Source organism: Sciurus vulgaris, assembly GCF_902686455.1.
Source record: "Sciurus vulgaris genome assembly, chromosome: 5".
Classification (NCBI taxonomy): domain Eukaryota; kingdom Metazoa; phylum Chordata; class Mammalia; order Rodentia; family Sciuridae; genus Sciurus; species Sciurus vulgaris.
In genome coordinates, this window is record NC_136465.1 from 78,217,141 (window position 1) to 78,238,992 (window position 21,852).

General features: G+C 35.8%; 1 protein-coding gene across 1 annotated transcript; it reads right to left on the reverse strand.

Annotated features, from left to right (window-relative positions):
* Positions 1–1,474: 1,474 nt before the first annotated feature.
* Positions 1,475–21,328, reverse strand: CLEC1A (C-type lectin domain family 1 member A). The gene is given in 7 exon segments (XM_079143164.1): positions 1,475–5,192; positions 5,194–5,341; positions 6,376–6,494; positions 7,977–8,128; positions 11,227–11,403; positions 12,714–12,812; positions 21,028–21,328. Coding segments are annotated over 7 exon segments (864 nt in total). The 5' UTR covers positions 21,143–21,328; the 3' UTR covers positions 1,475–5,138.
* Positions 21,329–21,852: the final 524 nt, after the last annotated feature.

The following is a 21,852-nucleotide window of genomic DNA, read 5'->3' on the forward strand; positions in this document are numbered from 1 at the left end:
AAGGAGGTACCCCCACACCTTGGCAGTCTTGAGAGCACCGGATTTACAGAGGGGGGCCGCGGCGACGGAGGCAACCACGGGATTGGCCGCTTCTCAGATCAGTGAGATGTGTTTAAGTGGTCAGGGGCCTGCCTAAGGGGAACTCACCAATTTTGGAGTCCGGTGTTGTATGCAGAAAACTGGGCGTCCAGGTAAATGGAAGGTGAGCCTGTATCCGCAGGGGCTGGGGCTATTGAATGGGATTCCACTTGCTTAGTCAGCGAAAAAACCCATCCCAGGTTTCGGCACCAGATGTTAGGGGCAGTTGTGGCTTGTTGATAGCTCCCAGAAAAATGCTCCGCAGACACGAGATCTCACACAAGGGACTTTATTTTATGCAGACAATTCACGTCCGCTCGGGGGAAAAGAAGGGAAGAAAAGAGAAAGATGGAGTGTGGCCTCTCCCAGATATTGAAATCTAGCAGGCTCAGAGGAACCAATAGCATGATAGGACATAATGTGGGAGGCAGGAAGATTATGGCAGCGTAAGCTGGAAATTCCTGTAATGTAAGAGGCAGGAAGAACGCAGACTGACAGGTGATGGGGAGGCCGGAAATTCCTGTAAAGGGAGAGGTGGGCAGAACGCAGATTGACAGGTGGTTGGGAGGCCGGATTCCTTATACCCACCACTCACAAATCAAAGGGCTCATGTTTACACTCCCAAAGTTAACAATCCAGTACTTTTAATTGTCTTTCTCAATACCCCAATTTCTTCATTACAAAATAATAATGGGATTTACTTCAAAATATTATTGGAAGACTAAGTCATAAATATATACATATAAATTGTTGAGAATGATGTCCTATAGAGTTGAACACTGTATCAGTGTTTGCTATTGTTATCCAGAGTAAGCCAGGACCCACTTCTAGACATCAACCCTCTATGTGTATTCCCTTTACCTGCTCATGTTGTAGGAACATTGAGAAGAAATAATTTTCTGTAAATTGTCAGCAACTCCTTGGAGAGAATATCTGTTTTAAAGTTAACGAATCCTCCTCAAATAAAATTCTCCTCTATAGACAACCCCTGTGCTTGGAGTGTGGGCTCCCTGAAACATCTATCTTGTTTCCAAGAGACTGTTGATATGTTAAGTACCTCACCATCTTCAAGAAGGAAATATTCATTAATTTTTTGTATATTATCTTTCTCCTACCTACCGTTGCTAGAACAATATCTTGGCACATAGGAGGTTCTTAATAAATATTTGCTAAATTCAATATAATTTCCAGTCCTTCGTTTTTAACAAGAAGTGCCTAAGATACATTTTATTTTCATATTTTCTCCTTAAAATAAAGGTATCATTTAAAAAAAGTAAAAATAAACCCTAATTCATTGAGGCAGTGGAAATCATTTAAATGAAAATAAAATTTCTCTTACTTAAAGGTCCTTTTACAATAGGTAAAGGCATGGAAGAATGGTAAGAACATGTCTTTGTTTTGTTTTGTTTTTTGTTTGTTTTATTTACCTTTGACCCGGAGTTTAATGGTGGGAATATCAACAAAAGGAATTTTCTCTAGTTTTCTGCTGGTGCCCCACAACCATGTAAGTTGTCTCCTGTGTTTGGTTATCACAGCTGGCAGCTGGCTGCTAAATATAATAACCTGGAATAAAGAAGAAACAATAGCGATTTTCAGTGGTAAAGACTGTTTGTCTTCAAGATTCTTCAAAGTATTGTCACAGAGCTATGTTTAGAGAAAGGATAGGAAGCATTTGTAATTCTTCTTAGAATAAGTTCAGTGAAACAAAAGACAAACATCCTCCAACTGATGTTATCCAGCTAGTATATGATGCTGTATTTACAAGTTAGAATTTTATCTACACTGCAATTGACATATGTTCCTACAAGTCTCCTCAGTAGCAATGCTGCTTCCACAGGAATGCTGTGGGTGGAAATGTTTTCCCTGCAGGTTACTTTTTGTCCAGGATACCAAGGCTTTTTAAAGGCAATTAGCACCGAGATAACCAATTTTAAAACCTAGTTCCACCAGTGATAAACTGGGTCTCTTTGATTCTTCTCATTGAATTCTAAGAGTTAAAAAAAAAAAGGAAAAGAAAAAATAACTGTCCTACAAATGTAAAGAGGCTTTGTCAAAAGGTATTAGTAAAGTGTGTTAAATACATAAAAAGAAACACATCGGAATAATAATATTAATAGAATAATAATAGGTGCTCCTAGAGTCTGAAAAATCTCCTCATAAAACAAACCTTAACAAAAGTCATAAACCCTGTGGGCTGCTTTTTTGTATCTTTCAACTACAAGAATCTCTCTACAGAGGACTGACTCCAAAATTTTAAGACTGACCCTGAGACAACCTGCTAAACTCTTATGCTTGGTTCACAATCTGCTTGGATCCCCCAAATAAAATCTCCCCATCATCCTTCTCATACTTCCTGCTGTTACAGGGCTCATGACCTGTTTCCTGTTGATAAGTCTCAAGTACTGGTTCAATATCCTCAGGAAAAGGACTAGCTCACTGTGTACCCTAGGGAACTAAGCTCTACCAGGAAAGGCTGTGCTCTTGTTTGACTTTTCCTGCAATTTCTTCAGAATTACCTACTCACGGAACAGCCTAGAAGAGATCACGTCTTCTGCTGAAAAGCCAATTCATGTGGGACCCCAGTCTGATTATTAACTGAAAGTTGTTCTCTGTGAGTCATATCTTCAAATTCATCTTGTGATTATTTGCTATTCTTAAATTCTTTTTTTAAGTGTGTGGAGAAAACATTGTACTATAATGTTTCTGTTCTGAAATGCAATCAATATTGTGAGTTTTCTTAAGCAAGGAGATTGAGGGCAAAGAGGAAGAGGAATGAGTTCAAGGAAAGAAAGTATGTCAAATGAATTCCATTTTTTCTTCCTCACCATCTACAAGGATCCCTCCTTTAGGTCCAATATTGGGAGTGAGGACACTAGTCACCTTTCACTCTCTAGGCAGTTAGACTCTTCAAAGAATGGCAGTTGAAGAGACATTGTCATTCGTCCCTGAGTACCTAATGTCAGGAATCAATATTTAAATGAGTATCATATCCCTTCTTTACAATTTAGTCTATAAATTTATGTGACTTTCTTGTGTTAACTATATATTCTTTGCAGAAGTGAGGTTTAAGTAATGGTTGCTTACCAACATGCCCAATTCTCATTTCTTGTTATATACATATTAGCCACTTTCATTGAACATCTGCACTCATCATACAAAATATTTTATAATATCCTCAAAGTAGTTATCTCTACATAATCTGTTCATGAATATAGTTCTCCAAAGAAGGTTGTTTATGCATGTTCGTGCTCCCCTATTCTTAAAAATGAATCGCTAAATCTTTTAAAATATATTATGAATTTCCCTTCTACTTTATATTACAATTTAGGTTGTGAAATTAATTTCACAGTTACCTTATTCTAACAAACAATAGTATCATGAGGAAATTATAAATATTTCCACTTTATACTTAGTGAAATTAGCTCCATGAAATAAAATGACTGGCCCACAAAGTAATTCAGAATAACAGGTCTAAAACTCTCATTTTCTAATCACAAATGCAGTTCTCTTTGCACAGCACAATATATCAGCACTGAAGAAGCTTCCTAGCTAGTTAACCAGAAGAATATTAAAAGAGTCCTCAAGGAAGAATCTATAAGTAATGCAGACAAGTGACACTCTTACCAAATAAAGTCTTAACGAAAATGAACACACAAGAGTTTTTTCATCATATGATTGCTAATTGAATGTCATTTCCCCATGAGATACATGTTTCCTAAAATGAAAACAAAGCACTCCAGTTTTCACTGTTGAAAAATGAAGATTTATAATCTTTAGTGGATGATCCTTTCTAATGTTAAACCCCTAAAATTGATTCATCTATAACCAATAAAGTCAGCAGTTGTGATGGTTTTATTCACAAAGATCCCTGTTACAGTTGTGCATAACAGCCATCTTGAGAAAGACATCTAGTCTAGAATTCAGCTCTGCAGATGTTAGTCTCTTTCACTTTCCATGACCTGATTGGAAAATCATGTGGTCTATTGCAAAGCAGTTTACTCACTAGTCATGTGTTGATGTCATGATTTTGCTTAAAAATATCTCATTTAGGAAAATATTAAAACCTTCCTCTTGAAGATAACATATATTTCAAAGGCTTACTTTTTTCCCCAATAATCACATAAGCAATTCTCAGAGTCTCCACAAACTCTCAATAAGGCACAATCAAAACAATGATTATTATCATACTCTGAAAGGCATTCTCATGCTTAATTTTTCCCCAGACCACAAATCCATTCTAAAATCACACACACTTCACATTATTTACATTTATTATTATTAACTCTTCAGTACCTGAAAGGTATAAAAATGGATCAAATGGGAGGAAATAAGAACTGATACCAAATTATTTCTGGTGCACATAAGAGAGGTTTTTTCTTTTTTCTTTTTTCCCCTGGTCTTCAATCTCTCTGAAGCGGGTATCAAGGGCAGTGATTCTATGTAAAACTGATTTGAGAAATTCTTAGGGAAAAGAAACAGCTCCTGGAGTATTATTGAGTATGCAGAGATATGTTTATAAGAAGTTAAGATTCTCATAAAGAGTTGTTTCAGCTGTTTCAGATGGAGTCTTTATTGACAGACTGGGAAAGGAAAAGTGTGAACTGAAGAGAAACAAAAAGAATTAGTCATGCATGTAGAAGCACAGGATGGGAAGTCTGTTCATTTCCCCTGGATCACCTGCCTCTGGAACAAAGGATGTGACTTCCATTTAATTCCTCTATTTTAGTGAGTGTCTCACTTCTCCACATATGAGGAAGACATAGAAACGGGGAGATGATGTTGGATGTTGAGAAGGAAGAAACCCAGAAAGTTATTTCTAAGTCAAGAAAGTGGATGGAAACCTTAAGGGTTTCTGGGGCTGGTTGGTGGTCCACAGATAAGACTTCTCGTGACTGGTAAATATGTGCATGAACCTCAAGCTCAGAAATGCTGATGATCCTGAACAGGAAAAATGGGAATCTTGCTTGTACCAGTCTGAGAGTTTGCCTTTTCTGATTATTTTCCATTTCCCAGTGTCTCAAATATGCCTTGCACTGGCCTCACTTGGCTCAGCTCTTTTGCTAGTAGCTGAAGCAGAACAGTCGGTCCCCTTCATCTGTTGGTTCAGGGGGGCTAGTGAAGACTTTCGGGCTCCACTCTAGCCGCCATCCTCTGACATGCACATCGTCTCAACTCTCTACAGTCCTTTGAGAAAGCCTTTCCATTGAGGATGGTCACACAGTCCCTGCTTCTTAGGCTGCTGACATCTATTATAATCTCAAACCTTAAAAAAGAAAGAAAAAGTTACTCAGTTTATTTTTACAGTGAAATACTAAGTATTCATAAAGTCCCTAAAAGTCTTCCTATGGTGATAAAATTATAAAATATACACCCTGAATAAGTTTACTGGGAAGACGGAGTCACCAACTTCTTTATTTCCAGTCTATCAATTTGCTTCTTGTTCTTCAATGTAGCAGGAAACCCAGAACAAACAAAAACTAGTTCTAATTTGAATTTATCATATGATTTCACTGCTTCTTAAAAACTTATCTGCTTCTTAAACACTTATCTACTTATCTACAGTAGATAATGCCTCTTTAATCTATTTACTTAACTATAAAACACCAATAATTATATTAATAAATCCTGTCTCCTGAGAGAATAAATGCTTCACTGTACACAGAGAAGAAAAGCAGATATAGATTTAAGTGTAATATATTTTGGTCCCAACATTGCATTTTCCTATTCAAATACTTTCATGCATTCTTCTTTCTAAATACTCCCATCATGAGTAAAGTTAGTGTTTTACAACAGTCTGTTTATATTGCCAGCAAATCTACTCTTAGTGTGCATATTTTTTAAAGATGTGCTCCCTATTTCACCATACTAAAAAAAAAAAAAAAGAAAGATAGAAAAGAAAAAAAAAAAGAAATCTGAGATTCTATCCTGTTTTTAGGTATTAACAAGATGTGTGACCTAACACACCCCCTTTTACATCTTGGTTTCCTGTATACACAGCCATAAAAGATTTTCTTTTTCTTTCTCTCCAACCTAATTATTCAATTTACAGTTACTCCTAGACACACAGTGTTGAAAACAGCCAGGGAACTGTCCCCTGATATTTTACTAGCACTACAGGTCTGTCTCCCTGTTTTATAAGCCATTCAAAAGCAATCACACATGTTCTAAGCATCTTTGGACATCTTGTGAACATAGCATTCAGGATAAAGCAAATATTTGATTAATGTTCGCTGAACCAAACTGCTAACTCCATCACTCTGTCAGATGCCTTCCCTGTAATATGTTCTGAAATCTTACAGTTCAAAGGAGTAAGGTGCTCCATCCATCCACAGCCAGTCTTTGCCACTGCCATTGCGGGAGAGCCCTATCCAATAAGAGTAGAAAAACTCAGAGTAGCTCTGAGGCATGGCAAACTCCTGTGAAAGGCACACAAAATAATCTTTAGCTTTAGAGAAGTTGTAACTTATTTTCAGAGAAGTATGGGGGCATCCAGCACTGTTCATGGGAGATCAACACAGGAGTCCTACCTCACATAGATGAGGGTATGATTAAGAGACAAAAATATCTGTCAGGAAGTTCATTAGAAATTCATCCAGGTTAAAGAAATTATTTTGCTTTAGTTTATATATTGGAATTTTATATACTGCTATAATGAAACCAAGAATTTCATCAGTCAAGATTTATACATAATCCACGATTTTTAAGACACAAGATGAAACATCAAGAGTGATATAAAATAATGGGAGGAAGATCAACAAAAAGATATGGAATGACTACGAAAAATAGAAAAATTTGAAAGGAAAAGTTCAGGAATGGGAAGAAACCTCTATAAATACTTAGGAAAGAAAATAACTGGGAATAAGAAAATAATAATGAATATACTTCAGTGCACAAAGAAGTAAAAGATGGATTTGGAAGAATAACTTACATCTCAAACTATACAGGGGAGAAAGAGAAATTTTAAAATTTCCATACACACACACACACACACACACACACACAAACACAGAGTCATGTGTATGTCCTTATTTCTAATATGCATGTTGAAATTTTAAAAAGTTCCTTCCATCTACTTTCACTCTATATTCATAATACATTTAACATAGTAATTATATAAATGTATTATAATATATAACAATTATTATAATTACATATATTATAATTATTATAATTATCAATTTATGTCTTTCTTTTCTACCATACTATGAATTTTTGGGGGTTAAATGCTTTGTTTTAGAACTTTTATATCCTCAATGCCTCAGATAATTAATTGCACATGCTGATTCAACAAAAGATCATTGGAAATATCAGAGAAACTATTGAAAACAATAGTCACAGAGTAGTCATGTGAAAAGAACTATATTTCAACATATTTTCTCCCAATTAAATGGGATCACTTTAATAGTTCTGAAAATAAATCATATAAAAGAAATTTAAACATATGCAAATTTATAAAGTACATAAGAGAAAATAACTTTATAACTTTCATAGCAAAATTTTCTACCATTCCATATAGTATTATTCAATGACATACCTGAGTCTTCAGTATGGGCTGGAGGTAAAGGTAACAAAGAGAATAAGAAAAACGAGGAGAGTTTATGCCAGGACATATTATATTAGTAAAAGAAATTTGGCTGGCTACAGAGGCACACATCTATAATCCCAGCAGGCAGCTCCCTGTCTGAGGAGTAGTTTCTATGGGGGTGAGCATTTATGAAGAACAGAGTTCCTTTTGTCTAGTTGAGAGAATCATGCAAAGCAATAGGAATAATATTGAGGCCTTGATCAGAGTAAGTGGGAAAATTTGTGAGCTAATATCCTTCACTACTCCTAATTTTCTTGGCCAGCTCTTCTAAGGCCTCCTCTTAAGAAGTTTTCAAACATTGAAAAGACCTTACCAGCACTTCTTGTGTGTTTATTTTCAGCATGGTAGCGTTCTCACCAGTGCAGAAATATTCACAGCCCTGCCAACTTTTACTCTCTTTATAGAATTGGTAGCATTTGTCCCCATGCCACTTCCATTTTTCTGGGCAAGGGTTGCACCTGTGTCCTTGGGGGGAAGAAAAACTTTGTAAGTTATTTTCTACCTATGTCTGCTGTGTTTCTTCTCATGAAATTATATAGTGTTTATGCCCCAAATAAGAATTAATTTCCCTTCTCTCAGATATTTAAATTGCCTAGGCAATGATAAATGCAAATATGTATTGAGCAGCTACAATATGCCAGGAATTATAATTGGTGCTGAGTATACAGTGGAAATTAAAATAGTCACTGCTTAATGGAGTATGGAATGGAGTAATGAGTGATGGAAACTTCTTTGTCTCTTGGCTATGCAATGCATCACATGGAGAGAAAACTCAATTTGTGAAGCAGCTCGCATGTTCAGGAACACACAATGCATTATATTCAATAAACAAAGGATCACAATTTTCTTTCTCAAAATCCTCATATTATGATAAAGGGATTTTTAAAAATACAATGCAAACCAGTATAAGATGGGCTCTTTTCTTACTCTAAACAAAAATAAAATGTTAGGGGAAAAATGCTGAGATAAGCATGAAGTTAGAGTGATTAATTTCCATGTATCAGAAATTAAGATTGGCATCCATGCCAAAGAAGTAAGTGCACAAATTGAGAGTGAGATGGAACACTGGGTATCCATGGCATATTTAGGAATTAGACCCCTGAGAGTCATAGGGCCTGAAAGGATTGTGGTAAAGAGTAAATAGGAAAATATAAATAGTGCCCTTAGCACAGTAGCTTATACATGCAACAGGCTGAACTGATGTTAGCTTTAACTCCAATTATGACTGTGACCGTGACAATTTAGATTGGTAAATGCCTGCTTGGAGCACTCGGCAGGAAAAGATTAGGAAGCTGCATCTGGGCTCCACAGGAAGGCAAATCTTGGCTCATTGTAGTGTCTGAACTGGCTTCAGGAGATATAAACTGCAACTGAAATGTTACTCCCCTTTCCAGTTATAAGTTTTCTTGCATACCTCTAATCTTCACATATAGTGAGTGATTTTCTCTGTACAAGTAAAGTTCCATATTTCTATGGGAACTGATAGAAAGTATAATTTTAAAAAGTGTATAGAAAAAAACAAGATACAATTAGATGGAAAGGAGAAAGACTAAAATATAATGCCTTATGTAAAATAAAGATACTAGGCAGCTGAAGTGATAGCAATAGAGATACCTCTTTACCTACCTACTTTAATATTTAATATTACATAAAAATTATAAAAATGGAATGAGTCAGAAATAATTTCCCCTGGTCCTGCTGCACAGACACACACACATGCACTTGTGCACATGCGTGCACACACACATACTATATATATATTTATATATATACATATTTATATATATGTATGTACATATGTGTATTTATCTATCTATATGGTATTATATATGTATATATGTATACTAGCTAGCTAGCTGGTATATCTATGATGTATATATATTGATGCATATATATATGTATATATGTATATCTATGCATCATCTGGTATATATACATATATATGTATATCAGATAGTTAGATACAAAATATACTTAAGGAGAAAAATGCATATTTTAAGACAGATAAATTAATGTGTGTACTGAAAATGGATTGTTTTCAACTGTTTTATTCATGGCTTGCATGACTAGGAAAATTACAAATACTAATGGATTCCTAAGATGAACATGTGTGCTTTCTGGGAATTCTCCTCACCTATAAATTACCTGTGTGTGTGCATATATATATATGACATACAGTGATAAAAAGTTACCATTGCTCATGATCAGTGAGGCAAGAATGTCCACATTACGGAGACTAGTATTCTTAGGAAGGGCATTCAGTTTTATAAACACCGAAAAATACATCATCAAACATAGTCTGATCAATTTTTTTTCCATATAATCGTTTTTGTTTCTGTTTCTCCTTTGTTTTTACTGGGCCTTGGACCCAGGAATGTAAGTTTATATACGTTGTCCAGACACAAACTTTATTTTTCATGTATTTGACTCTAAAGACAGCATTTATTTCTTGTTCCTAACTTTTGGATGTCAATTTTATACTTAAACTAGGTATGGTTTATTTGCATAGCTTTTCTTTTTATTTTTTTAATACAGCTAGATGAAAATTTCAGAGAAACCTGGATTCTCTTTGTGATGATGTGGCACCCAACAAAGAAAAGTATGCCCACTGGGTTGTTAGAAAAATAAGAAAAGAAAGAAAAGTGTGACCAGTGAGATCAGTATTCATGTGAGTAAAAAGTCATTTAGAGAAGCATTAGTACACCTATTCATATTATTTATTTATGCCTATTTATATTATTGGGTGATTACACAATCAGCATGTCTGCTTAGGATGGGAAATGCTATATGTCTGGAAGTTTGAGAGATTTTGTCCTCCTTTAGAGTTCCCAAAGGATAAATAAAAAATGAAGACTTGAAAATACACGTTTCTTTGTATGTATATATGTTAAAGAGAACAGAAGGCTGACTGGAATAAAATGGATCATGAAATACCAAATGGAAAGGAAATAATCTCTCTCTCTCTCTCTCTCTCTCTCTCTCTCTCTCTCTCTCTCACATACACACACACATACACACACACACACACACATACTCACATACACACACACTCACAGACTAGTCTTCTCCAACACTATTTCTATATATCCAACTGTGATTCACCCATCATTGACATTGCAATTATCTACAGTCCTTCCTAAAATGCACATTTTTGGTATCAGTCAAGACATAGGAATTAAAATAACAGATTTTATTCAGGTTATCTGCATTCTTTATCTGTAATTTGTATGATTCTTAAGTTATGAATTTATTGATGTAGTAGGGATGAATTTTTCAATTATGGGACAAGATAAATTGAAACATATTCCTGTTTTATTTACTTGTAATGTTATCCAAACTAATTGTTTTCCACTGTTTTAAATGTTGCATTTGAAGAATTCTTTCATGTACAGTAACACAAACATGTGTGGACTACATGATCCCCAAAACTGATCATGATCTTGCATCCCCAAACTCTTTATTGAGTTTGCCAGAAAACTAGTTAAATAATACTGGTTCCCAGTTATGTTAATAAGAAATTCAACTTTATATTGATAGGGGCAAAGGGATGAAGACCTGTTTACCTCCACTTTTGTTATAGAGCTCACGACAGAGTTTTTCAGCCACATGCTGTAGGGTTTCTGCAAGTTTCCTATTCTGGGCTTGGACAGACTGCAGATGTTGAGAAAGATTCCCCAACTTTTCTTCCTTTTCAGAGATGTTGTCTTGCTGAGTACTGGATAGCTGGTAGAACTGAAAAACTAACCCAAGTGGCCAGGTCAGATTGGACAATTCATTTCTTTACTTTTATATTTAATTTCCACTTAAGAGGAAGGCAAAAGGTGTATCATTTAAGATCTTAGATTCTAAAATCTCGTATTACATATATCAAAGTACAGACTCTAGTACATACATAATAAATCATATCATATTGAACAAATTAATTTCTCTAAGTCTTTCTGAAAATGTGGAGTCATAATAGCAGTTCCTAGCTTCAGAAGTAAATTCCCAAACTAGTTTACTGCTGAATAGATACTTTTATGTCCACACAAATGATTACTTAACCTAAAACCAGAAATTCATTTACCTATTGATCATTACATTAAATATCGGCAATATTCCATATGTTGTTCTTGTCTGATTATTAAAATAGTCAATTATCATTTCCATACTTGTATCAATTTATGATTATGATTAGTGAGATCAAGAACCTTCCCTAATGTAATTTAGAATTTCAATGCAGATTTGAACTTTGGTTTTCTAAATCTAAATAAAGAAATCCCTCATGAATCACAAAAGTTGCTTTATATTCCTAAGAAGAATGGTATTTCCAAAATAATAGTATGTCAAATAAAAATTTTGGAGTTACAGAGAAACAAGAAGTTTCTTTACTTTTAAATTTAAGATTATAAACAAAATTTTAAACTTTTACTATAAAAATAAGTTTTTTGACACAAAAATCTGCTTGTTTTCATGACCTTTTGCTTTGAATCACCTTCTTTAGTTCTTCAGGGAACATGACTGTAGGATCTTAAATTGATGAGGCAAATTTATCTACTTCCTTTATTAAGGAACTTGTCCTAGTTAGCTTAAAATTCAAAGATTTTTACACATGCATTCTTCCTTATTTGATTTTTCAAAAGATTTTGCAAATTGTCTTCTTTATGGAAAATATAGCGATTATGGGCCTTATCTATTCTCCTTGTATTGAGGGTATGAATATCAATAAAATCCCTTTCCTTTTCTTTAGCCCACTGAAACACACATACTGAAAGCAAAAGCCACTGCCAACCTACACTTGTGGAATTTGGGAGAGATGAAGTAACGGTTTTAAAGATTGACGTTTAAACAGACAAAATCCTAAACTGAAACAGGTTTAATTCTAGTTAGCAAGCGATAATTCTGTGTTAATACTTCTTCCACCACTGATCTTTAAATAGTTGTTGTTAGAAAAGGAGCACTGAATTGCCCCCTAAGTTCCAGAATTAAAAGTTAAAAAGTCCATAACAAGTGTTTCTCCTAGACAAACCGTGGAACCAGGATCCTTCCCCAAGGCAGAGCCCAGACTTACACACAAAGCCCAGGGCTGCCAGGCCTATGAGTAGCACCAAGCACAAAGTCAGTAGTGTCAGGGCCACTGGGCGCCAAGCTGAAGAGGGAGTCCTGTGCTCTGCAGGGAACAAAAGAGAAAAGGAGGTTTGGCTTTTCCTTTTCTTGGATCTAAGTCAGCACCCAGCAAGTAGGAGGAGGTGGTTCTGGACGGGAAAAACTATGCAGGACAATGTTTATCAAGTCTAGATAACTTACCCTTTGTCCTCAGGAACATAATCACAAAGTTCAGTTAATCCTCACTTATCACAGCTAGAGTTGTTCACAAGTCCCACCCTTTCCTATCCTCCCCCCAGTACTACTATGCACCAAATCACATTAAACACTACTGTTATCTTTAGGTGGTTGTTTTCATAACCTACTGCTTGTCAAAATTCTAATGATGAAAGATTCTCCTAAAAACTGCCTAAACCAGAGACTGAGACACCTGAAGATACTAAGGAACAACTTTTAACATCATCAAGAAATCTATGAAACTAATTTATTTTTACTTCTTCAAAATGTGATTCCCCCCCATTTCACATTTATTTTTTTCTTCTGGAAAAAAAATTGCATATCAGTAATGAGAAATGATCATTTTACTCTTTTTCTTTGGGGTTTCTTCGTCCTTCTTTTGCAAGGATTTTGTTTATTCATTCATTTCATTTATATTTCCCCAGAAATAGAGTATACAGAAACATGATTATCAAATTTCTCAAAGACAGATTTAAACTATCTCAAGTTTTGAGGCAGTTAAATAATAGAAGAAGGAGGAGGAGGAAGAGGAAGAGGAGGAGGAGAAGAGAAACTATAACCAACATCCTTTCTTGCTTCCATTCCTGTAAGTTTGACTTGTCATTACAGAAGTGCCAATGTAAGTCATGAGTAGACCTATCAGCTAGTGAGGTCATCTATGTGGGTCTGAATGACTACAGATCTAACAGGGAAGACTTCAACTCAGAGGGAGGTGGCATCTGAAATTTTGATTCAAATTAAACAAAAAGAGAAAGAAACCCTCAAACTCTGAACTTTTTGTGATCTGTGAGTTATACTTCATTGAGAATTCAACTCAGGTTCTAAAACAGAAAAACTAAAGAAACACAAATTCATTTCCTTCTAACAAGATCCTCTATATAAAACTTTCCAGGTACAGAGATTTGCACTAAACATTATTTCCAAAGGGAGAAAGATAAGTGGTAAAGACTGTTAGAAATAGGAAATCCAATTACTAATTTCTTAAAATCTAGGAAAGTAAATGTTTAAAATCACAGAACAGACATGCTGTATTTAAAACGTATTTTAAAACATGAATCTTATTCTGTCTATGTAATTGTATTCTTCATAAATCACTTGACTTATATTTAGAAGAAAATACAAATCACCCTTTTTAAAAAATGGCAATTTTATTACAATACTTCCTAACTTAAAAACTTCCAATAGCTTTGTTGCATTGGAACAAAAATCCTGAAATCCAGTCTTTTCCTCCAGACCCTATCCAGTTCTTTTATTCTTTTCTGAACCACTCTCCCCTTTCTCAATTGCTTTACTCACAGTAGCCTTCTCTTCTAAAGTTTGCCCCTGTCTTTGTACCTTGTGCTACACTGACCTCTGCCATTGCATTAGTTGTTCCTCAGACTGATTCCTGGCAGCATACTTCCTGTTCCTCTGCTTTCAGTGTAAATGGCACAGCCTTAGTAGAGGGGCTGACTCCATCTCTAGCACAGCACTCACCTTGTCATGTGTGCATGTGTGTGTTTAATAAAAGTATTAGGTGACATTTTCATGACATTTTGGTTTTTGTCTGTCTCCCTACCATGCATTGCATTAAAATAACCACCTCATCTGTCTTGTTCACTAATATATTTCCAGTGCTGAAAACAGAATCTATCACATTAAAGGAATAAATATGTAATGTTTAGATAAAAAAGAAAGAAATCATTAAAAAATTAATAGTCCCTAAACTCTGTAAGTTTAGAGGCAGAGAGTGTTATCTAAAGTTAAATTTGGCAGGTTGATTTTCAAAAAGTTATTTTTTTTAGCAACATTTCAGTCAGCAGAGGGCAGAGTCAGCAAAATACAAGTCACAATCCTAGAGGCTTCTATACAGATTCCTTATCCTGAACAAATATGAAAAATGCACTTCCTCCTGGTGCCCTTCAACCAGCTGGCCTATGTGGTTTATTCTAAATTTTCCTGGAAAAGTGTGCTTTCTTCCCAGCATTGATTTTAAGAGAACTGCAGATCAAAGAATGAAAAAAAGAAAGAAAGAAAGAAAAAAAGATTGGAAGCAGAACACAGCTTAGGACAAACATCTTTAAAACCCAAAACAGTTTTAAAGTTAAATATAGTCCAAGAAAATTTATTTTGTGTGTGTCCCTAGCTTCCAGAAGTACCGAGTGCTTTATGTTTTTTTCTTCATTTTTCTTATTACCTTTAAAGATATTATATGTCTCACGTATTTCTTTTGGCTTGTATCTGTCCTACCCACTAGAAAGTAAACTCTTTCTTGGAAAAGATTAAAATGTAAATAGCCACTATTGCAATTCAGCAGCTAGACCAGCAATTGAAACAGCTCAAACAATGTTCAGTGAATTAATGAATATGTCTATTCTATATCTCTGTTATATGTCTGGCTACCCCTACTAGACCTTATTTATATGAATATACATCTCAAAGTCATAAAAGATAAAAATACTGTACCCTTTTATGACTAATATTTCCCTGGACAAAACTAGAAATAAAAAAAAAAGTAAAGAGAAGAACTATAAAAATCAACCAAATTATTTATGCTTTCCCTTGGATAATATTATGGACAGGGGAAGTGTTGATTTTCTGCCTAGTGAACCAAAAAGAGTAAACTTAAATCTTTACAGTGAACATTATTTAATAATTATATTCATGAAAAGAATACATGACCCTTTCTGAAATTGCCTCTAGGACAGAAAAACAAAGTAGACTATGTCTTCAGCTTAAGAATCAGAGTTTTTTAAAAATTCCTTCCAAGGAATCATCTTTCTCTAATCAAGTTTTGCATTTGAAATCTTTCTTTCCTCCTCAATATTCATATTACTTCCCTGTTTTATCTAAAGACCCAGAGAAACCTTACCTTGGGACGTTTGTACCTCAGTCATGATCATGTCCTAGGAAACGAAGCTTCCATGATGGAAAGACCATGAACTTCAACATTTCATTTTTCCTTCAATGCTATTTTCCCCTCTAGTGTTTTTCTTCTAACTCTTAGTCCAATGTTTCTGAGTTTTATCTCAAGTGTTCCTAATCAGGCTGAAGCCTTTCTCTGGGGACCACCCCCACCCTAAAATAAAGAGAGAGATTTTCACAAAAATAAGCCAGGAGGTGCTTGAGTTTGGGTTGGCTTTATTGTGGTTTTATTTTTTGGAAGAGAATCCCTACACTGTCTCCTGAGGCATGTTTAGAAAGAGGTGTGGACAGGCCAAGGAATGATATAAACATCCCTAGGAATAATAAGATATATATAGAAAAAAACACTCCTTTCCTGTATCCTCTTACTATAACCATACTATAAAAGGCTACAGTACCAGATTCAAGTTTTGAATACAAATTCCTTTGTCATTTTATAAAATTTTATGGATAAAAAGAGATGTCATACTTGACCAGCTGCCCTTCATCAATTGACAGGGTCTGCAAGAAATTAGAAGACATTACCCAATAAATTTTATGAGCATATCTCTGAAATCTGTTAAGAGGGTCTTAACAGCTGGGAAAAAAAAAAAAAAACAGAATTTCAATAATTTACACAAAGTCACATTACAGGATTGTGTGATCCCCCAAATTACTCTGGTCTAAAATTTAGATCAAATTTAGATCAAAATTGGCACCTCATCTTATCCTCTGAACTCCTGCCTCTTAAGTTTACTTTTTAATATGTTGTATCTCTGGCATGTACACCAGGTTGGTGCCTGTCTTTCTGCCGGTGTTCTTTGCACTGTGTGTGGTCCTTGCAATGGAAAAGTGACCCAGGGCCACATTTTGTTTTGTTTGGAAAACCCAGACTGAGCCTTCCAGATCCAGAGCACCTGTCACCTTACCTAGGAAGATGCAAAACTTGACACAATCAGTAACTCATTCACTCCTGTATGGCTTCTGTGGCCTCTGATATACATTCAGTAGCCCTAAATGGCATCGTAGTAGAACTGTTGGTTTCAGTTATTCCTCCCACTTTTCTAAGCAGCTCAAAACCAAGGGTTCTCCAGAGCCTACCATAATGTTTAGTATTCAGCAGGTGTACTTCAAAGATTTGTTGAATCAATGAGGTGTGATTCATGCCATACGCCTGCAGGAGGGGTTTATGCTGTAGTTGAGGAAACAAAAGTGAAAAGCTGGAGAAAATGTAATCATATTGTAATTAATATGAGAAGGAAAATATGAGAATTATTTAATATGAAATTGATATGAGGACTTGAATTTATTATTAAATGTTATTTTAATTTTTTTCACTGTTTTTGCTAAGATAATATTTAGTCTTCAGCTGGAATCTCTGCCCCTCTGTCACTTCACTCTCTTTACCATGTTGATGTGAAGTTACTTCCCTACGCTTCTCTTCAATCTACAATTGAATTAGAATTCCTCGCACTTTAAAAAATAATTTTAAAAAGACTTCACTCTTTCCTATAATAATTCAGCAATAGCACTTTATATCTTCAAAAAAAGAAGAGAAAAAGACTTAAATTGTTTTACTCCTTAACCACCAGATCCTTTTCAAATCACTGCCATCAAAAATAACCAATAATTTATTTTCCTCCTTATTTCTACCACACTAAATAGTGCTTGGTCTCCTCTTACTTAAATACTCTGCAGTGTTTGTTATTTTTAAAGTTCACTGCTACTCCATGTCCTTGGCTTTCCCATTACTCTTGAGTTACTGTTTCCTGCCTTCCTCCATGTTCTCTCGCCCCAGATCCACACCCCACCCCTCTCTACTTCTCAGTCCTAGTAGCTCTTACTGGAACCTCTGGTTCTTCTGTCCCTCAGTGTGGCTATCCCCAGGCTCCTCTCTTTGTCACTCTATTCTTCTGCTCTCTTGCCTTTTTATTTTACATTCCTTCCCACTGTGATCTCATTCATTCCCATAAATTTAAGTACTATTTATTTTACTTAATTGCTTAAGCACTTTATTTACTATGCCAGTAATTTTCCGCATATATGGGTAGCTCAGAATTCTTACCACAAACCCACATCCTTCACATACCAATGTCTTTAGAAACAGCTGCAAATGCATCTGTCACCTCCAACTAGCCCCTTAAAGTCAAACTGAATTTATCACCTTTTCTGTTCCTCCTAAAGTTTCTGCCTCTGTCAATGACAGCCCTATCCACAGAAAATAGACTTTTGTCAACCTATCATTGATACAATCGTAAGTTGTCTTCTCACATGCTACTGAACACCAGTCTTTAAGCTCTTCCTCCTCAACGTCTCTCATGTCTGATTCCTCTTCCTCTTCTTACCCTACTACCTCAGTTCAGGATTGTAATCTACTCACACGAGTGAAAAAACCGGGTGTCAGCCTTTCAGTTCCATACTCCTGTCCATTCTCCTCATTGTAGCCTAGATGGTCTTCTAAGAACACACTTTATGTTTCTCTCTGTTTAAATCCTTCATTGATCTCATTTTAGTGACTGATGGAATTTAAACACCTCGGTATAACCTAAAAGACCATCCTTAACTTACCAGACTTTCCCTTCCCCTCAACTTTATATGTATCTCTCCCTGTAGGGTCCCCAGCCTCAAACTCTGCCTCCTGATTACACATCACATGGAACATCCTAATATCAATTCAGGGCAATGCTCACTCCCTCTCTCAGCCATTCCTGATCTCCTCTACCCCATCAGAGAGGAGTCAGACTGTCATTTGTACCTAATACATGCTTCCACCACAGAACCCATTATAGTTACAGCTTAGCTGAGAATGGAATTAGATTAAGCAGGGATTATATCACATTTGACATTGTATCTTCAGTACTTTGCAACTGCCTAATATAAAGTACCCAAAACAAGTTTATGAAAATGTGTAAGGATGCTTCATATTTACTTTCTATTTTGTTGGTATTTTTCAGCACAAGCATGATTGTTTGAGAATTATTATTTTGAATGAAAAAATCAAAATCTGTAAAATAAATGCATATGCCCATTCACAATTTTGCCACAGCATTATATACACTTTGAATATTCTACATTGCTGAAAAAATTCTCAGAGTGATCATTGCCATTGTTTTTAACAGCAAGGGTATATCAGATATATTTTCTTAAGAAAAAGACTTTTATAGTGACATTCTTCTAAATATTTGCATTATCACAAGAACATAAAAACAAGATATCATCCATGTAGGCTAAGGTAACTGCTTCCAGATGTTTGCCTCCAAGACACTTCTCTGTAATCTCCGCTCCTAACTGCTCCGATTTCCATCTCTTACAAAGAGACCGCCAGATGCTGCATTTGTATTTTATCTTGCTACACCCCTCTCTCCATCCTCCAACCTTAACAGAACTTATTTGTACACACTGTTCCTGTTTACGCTGATCAGTAATCCTTGTGAGACTTCCAGGCTCCAGAGGTGAAAAATGTAGTTATACACAAGACACTCAAAACCAAAGTCCTAAAAACTGATTCTTCACAACATTTGTAGAAGAAAAGCATTTTGTATCCTATTACACACATCCTGTGGCTACAAAAACCACATCTCTCCTGTTGCCACTTAGCTTTAGGTCAAGGAGGTTGGAAATCCCCCAACGTCCTCTGTTAGCTTACTGAATAGTTTGGTTGAAAAATAAAAAGCCATATCAGTGGGACTCAGGTGGAGGGCCATTTATGCACAGAAAGTGAATGTAAAGATTTAATGTAGGGAGCGGAGGAAAAAAAAACTAAAAGTTACTCCTAAAAGAGAAAGGGAAGAAAACAGTGAAAAAGGATCTGTCCTGACTTTAAGACATGAGGAAAACCTGGATATGGTCAGAAGGGAAGTGACATGTTAAGAAACAGGCATCAAATGAGGATCTCTCTGTTGCAAACTAACACAGAAATGTTAAACAGAACACTTTAGGAATTCTCAAAGTATAAAATATTGAAAGGAAGCGCGCATTCTTTAAATGTCTGTTATATATCACGTGCTTTACATCATTTACCTCTTAAGTATTTACAACCACTTTATAGAAGGCTTGTTACTTCTCTTTAATATTAGCTTAATTGAATATGAACTAATATGCATAAAATACTTAAAACAATACCAGGTACATCATAAACACTAAATACCCATTGATGTTTTTAAATGAAACTGAAGGTCAGAATACTTAAGTACTCTGTTCATGACCACAAAAATGGTCAGCACAAAACTCATAGTAGAACCTAGAACCTTAGTCCCATCTACAGTACCACATGAACTCTTCTCTAGAACTAAGTCACTTCTGCTTTAGATTGACTCAGCAGTCAAGGGAATAAGATTTTTCTCCACATGTGTAAATTATGAAAATCAATGGAACTGAAAAATATGTATTACTGTATCTTAGGATGAATGGTTATAAATAAAATAAGATAGAAGTTGAATGCAACTAAAATTAAATATTTTCTTAATCTGATTCAATCTTCTTGATAATATTCCAAGACCAATAGAGCAAGATGGAAATAGGGATTGGATGTAATTGAAATCTAAGGTCACTATTTACATGATCAAATCATGGAATTTGGAGCTAAATGAATGCCTTAGAGGGCATTTGTTTTAATCATCCCTTATTTCACACAGGGTAAAACCAAACACCTGATGTTGACATGACTCTGGAGACCTGGTAGCTTCAAGATGCAAAATTATTATTACAAAATACCAGGTTTAATTGATCCATTTGGAAATCTCCCATTTAAAGCCATGAGTTTAAAACTAGCTTTCATTTATCTAAATTTCCAAATCAGATCACAGATGGTAAAAATAAAAAAAGAAAAAGCAATATCTGATTTGGACTTCATTGGAAGAAAAAAGGGAGGGGATGTCACTTTAATGTGCACACAGTTTGACCTTTGTATGCTATTCCTCCTCAACTGCAAACCACTATGCTAGCAATAGGGTTTCAGAAAACAAAACACCTATGTAGAGACTAAGTTTTTTAAGATGTTCCTTTGTGGCACGTTAAGTTGAGGAAAGTGCAGAGTTACACAGCACTGCAAACGGTGAAAATATTTCCTCTTCCCTCCACTTTGTATACTCCTATGAGAAGTACCTCATCAAATGCGTTTTTCCAAAGCTCTCTACTTGAACTCCAGGAGACGAGAGTACCTGCGTGCCTGGGCTCTAGCTGCCGGGTGATAGTTGAGGCTCGAGAATACAGGCTCATGGTGGTGTCCCCATCCTCATCCAGCATGTCTCTCGTGCTGCTGTATTTGGCCTGCATCCAGATTCCTGCAGGGCTGAAGGTGAGATACAGTCAGATTGCCCCAAGCCGCCTGGCTACCGTGAGATAGCTCAGGAAGCCAAGCACTGAAAGGCATTCCTAATGTCCTCTCCCAGCAAGCAGCAGGGGAAGCCTCTGACTCCAGTTCCTGCCTGGAGAAGCCCAGCCCCTCCCCTCTGAGCTTGTACTCTGAATGCCAAGTTGGTCAGGCTGAGGGGAAATAGCATGTGTTTTCTGTTTGGACAGTCTCTGAACAGTTATTGAAACGGTTGCCCTTCTCAGACCTCCTTTGTTTATCTGTTTGCACTTGTTATGAAACTGCAGTGTAAAGACGGTGAGACCTTACAACAATAGCACTATGGTTCCTTCAGACCCTAAAGTCAGAGGGACACATATTTCCCAGTTTTTCTCTCCATCATACATTCACCAAGTCACTTAAATGTTTAACTCTCTGTGCCTTTGTGGGAAGAGACAAGACTCTGGACCTAGCCTTTTCCTGTCTCCAAGGGCACAGCACAAGACATCATATACATGGAATGTCAGCACAGAAGAGTCCTCTTGAGAGCATCTGATCTATTCTATTCTTTCATTTTACATAAAAGGAAATTGAAGTCTATCTAAGTGAATGATTTGTTCAAAGTCACAAAGCTGATTAGTGACAGAATTACGTTCAAAAGTACTCTCCTATTGTCAACTCAATGATCTTTATT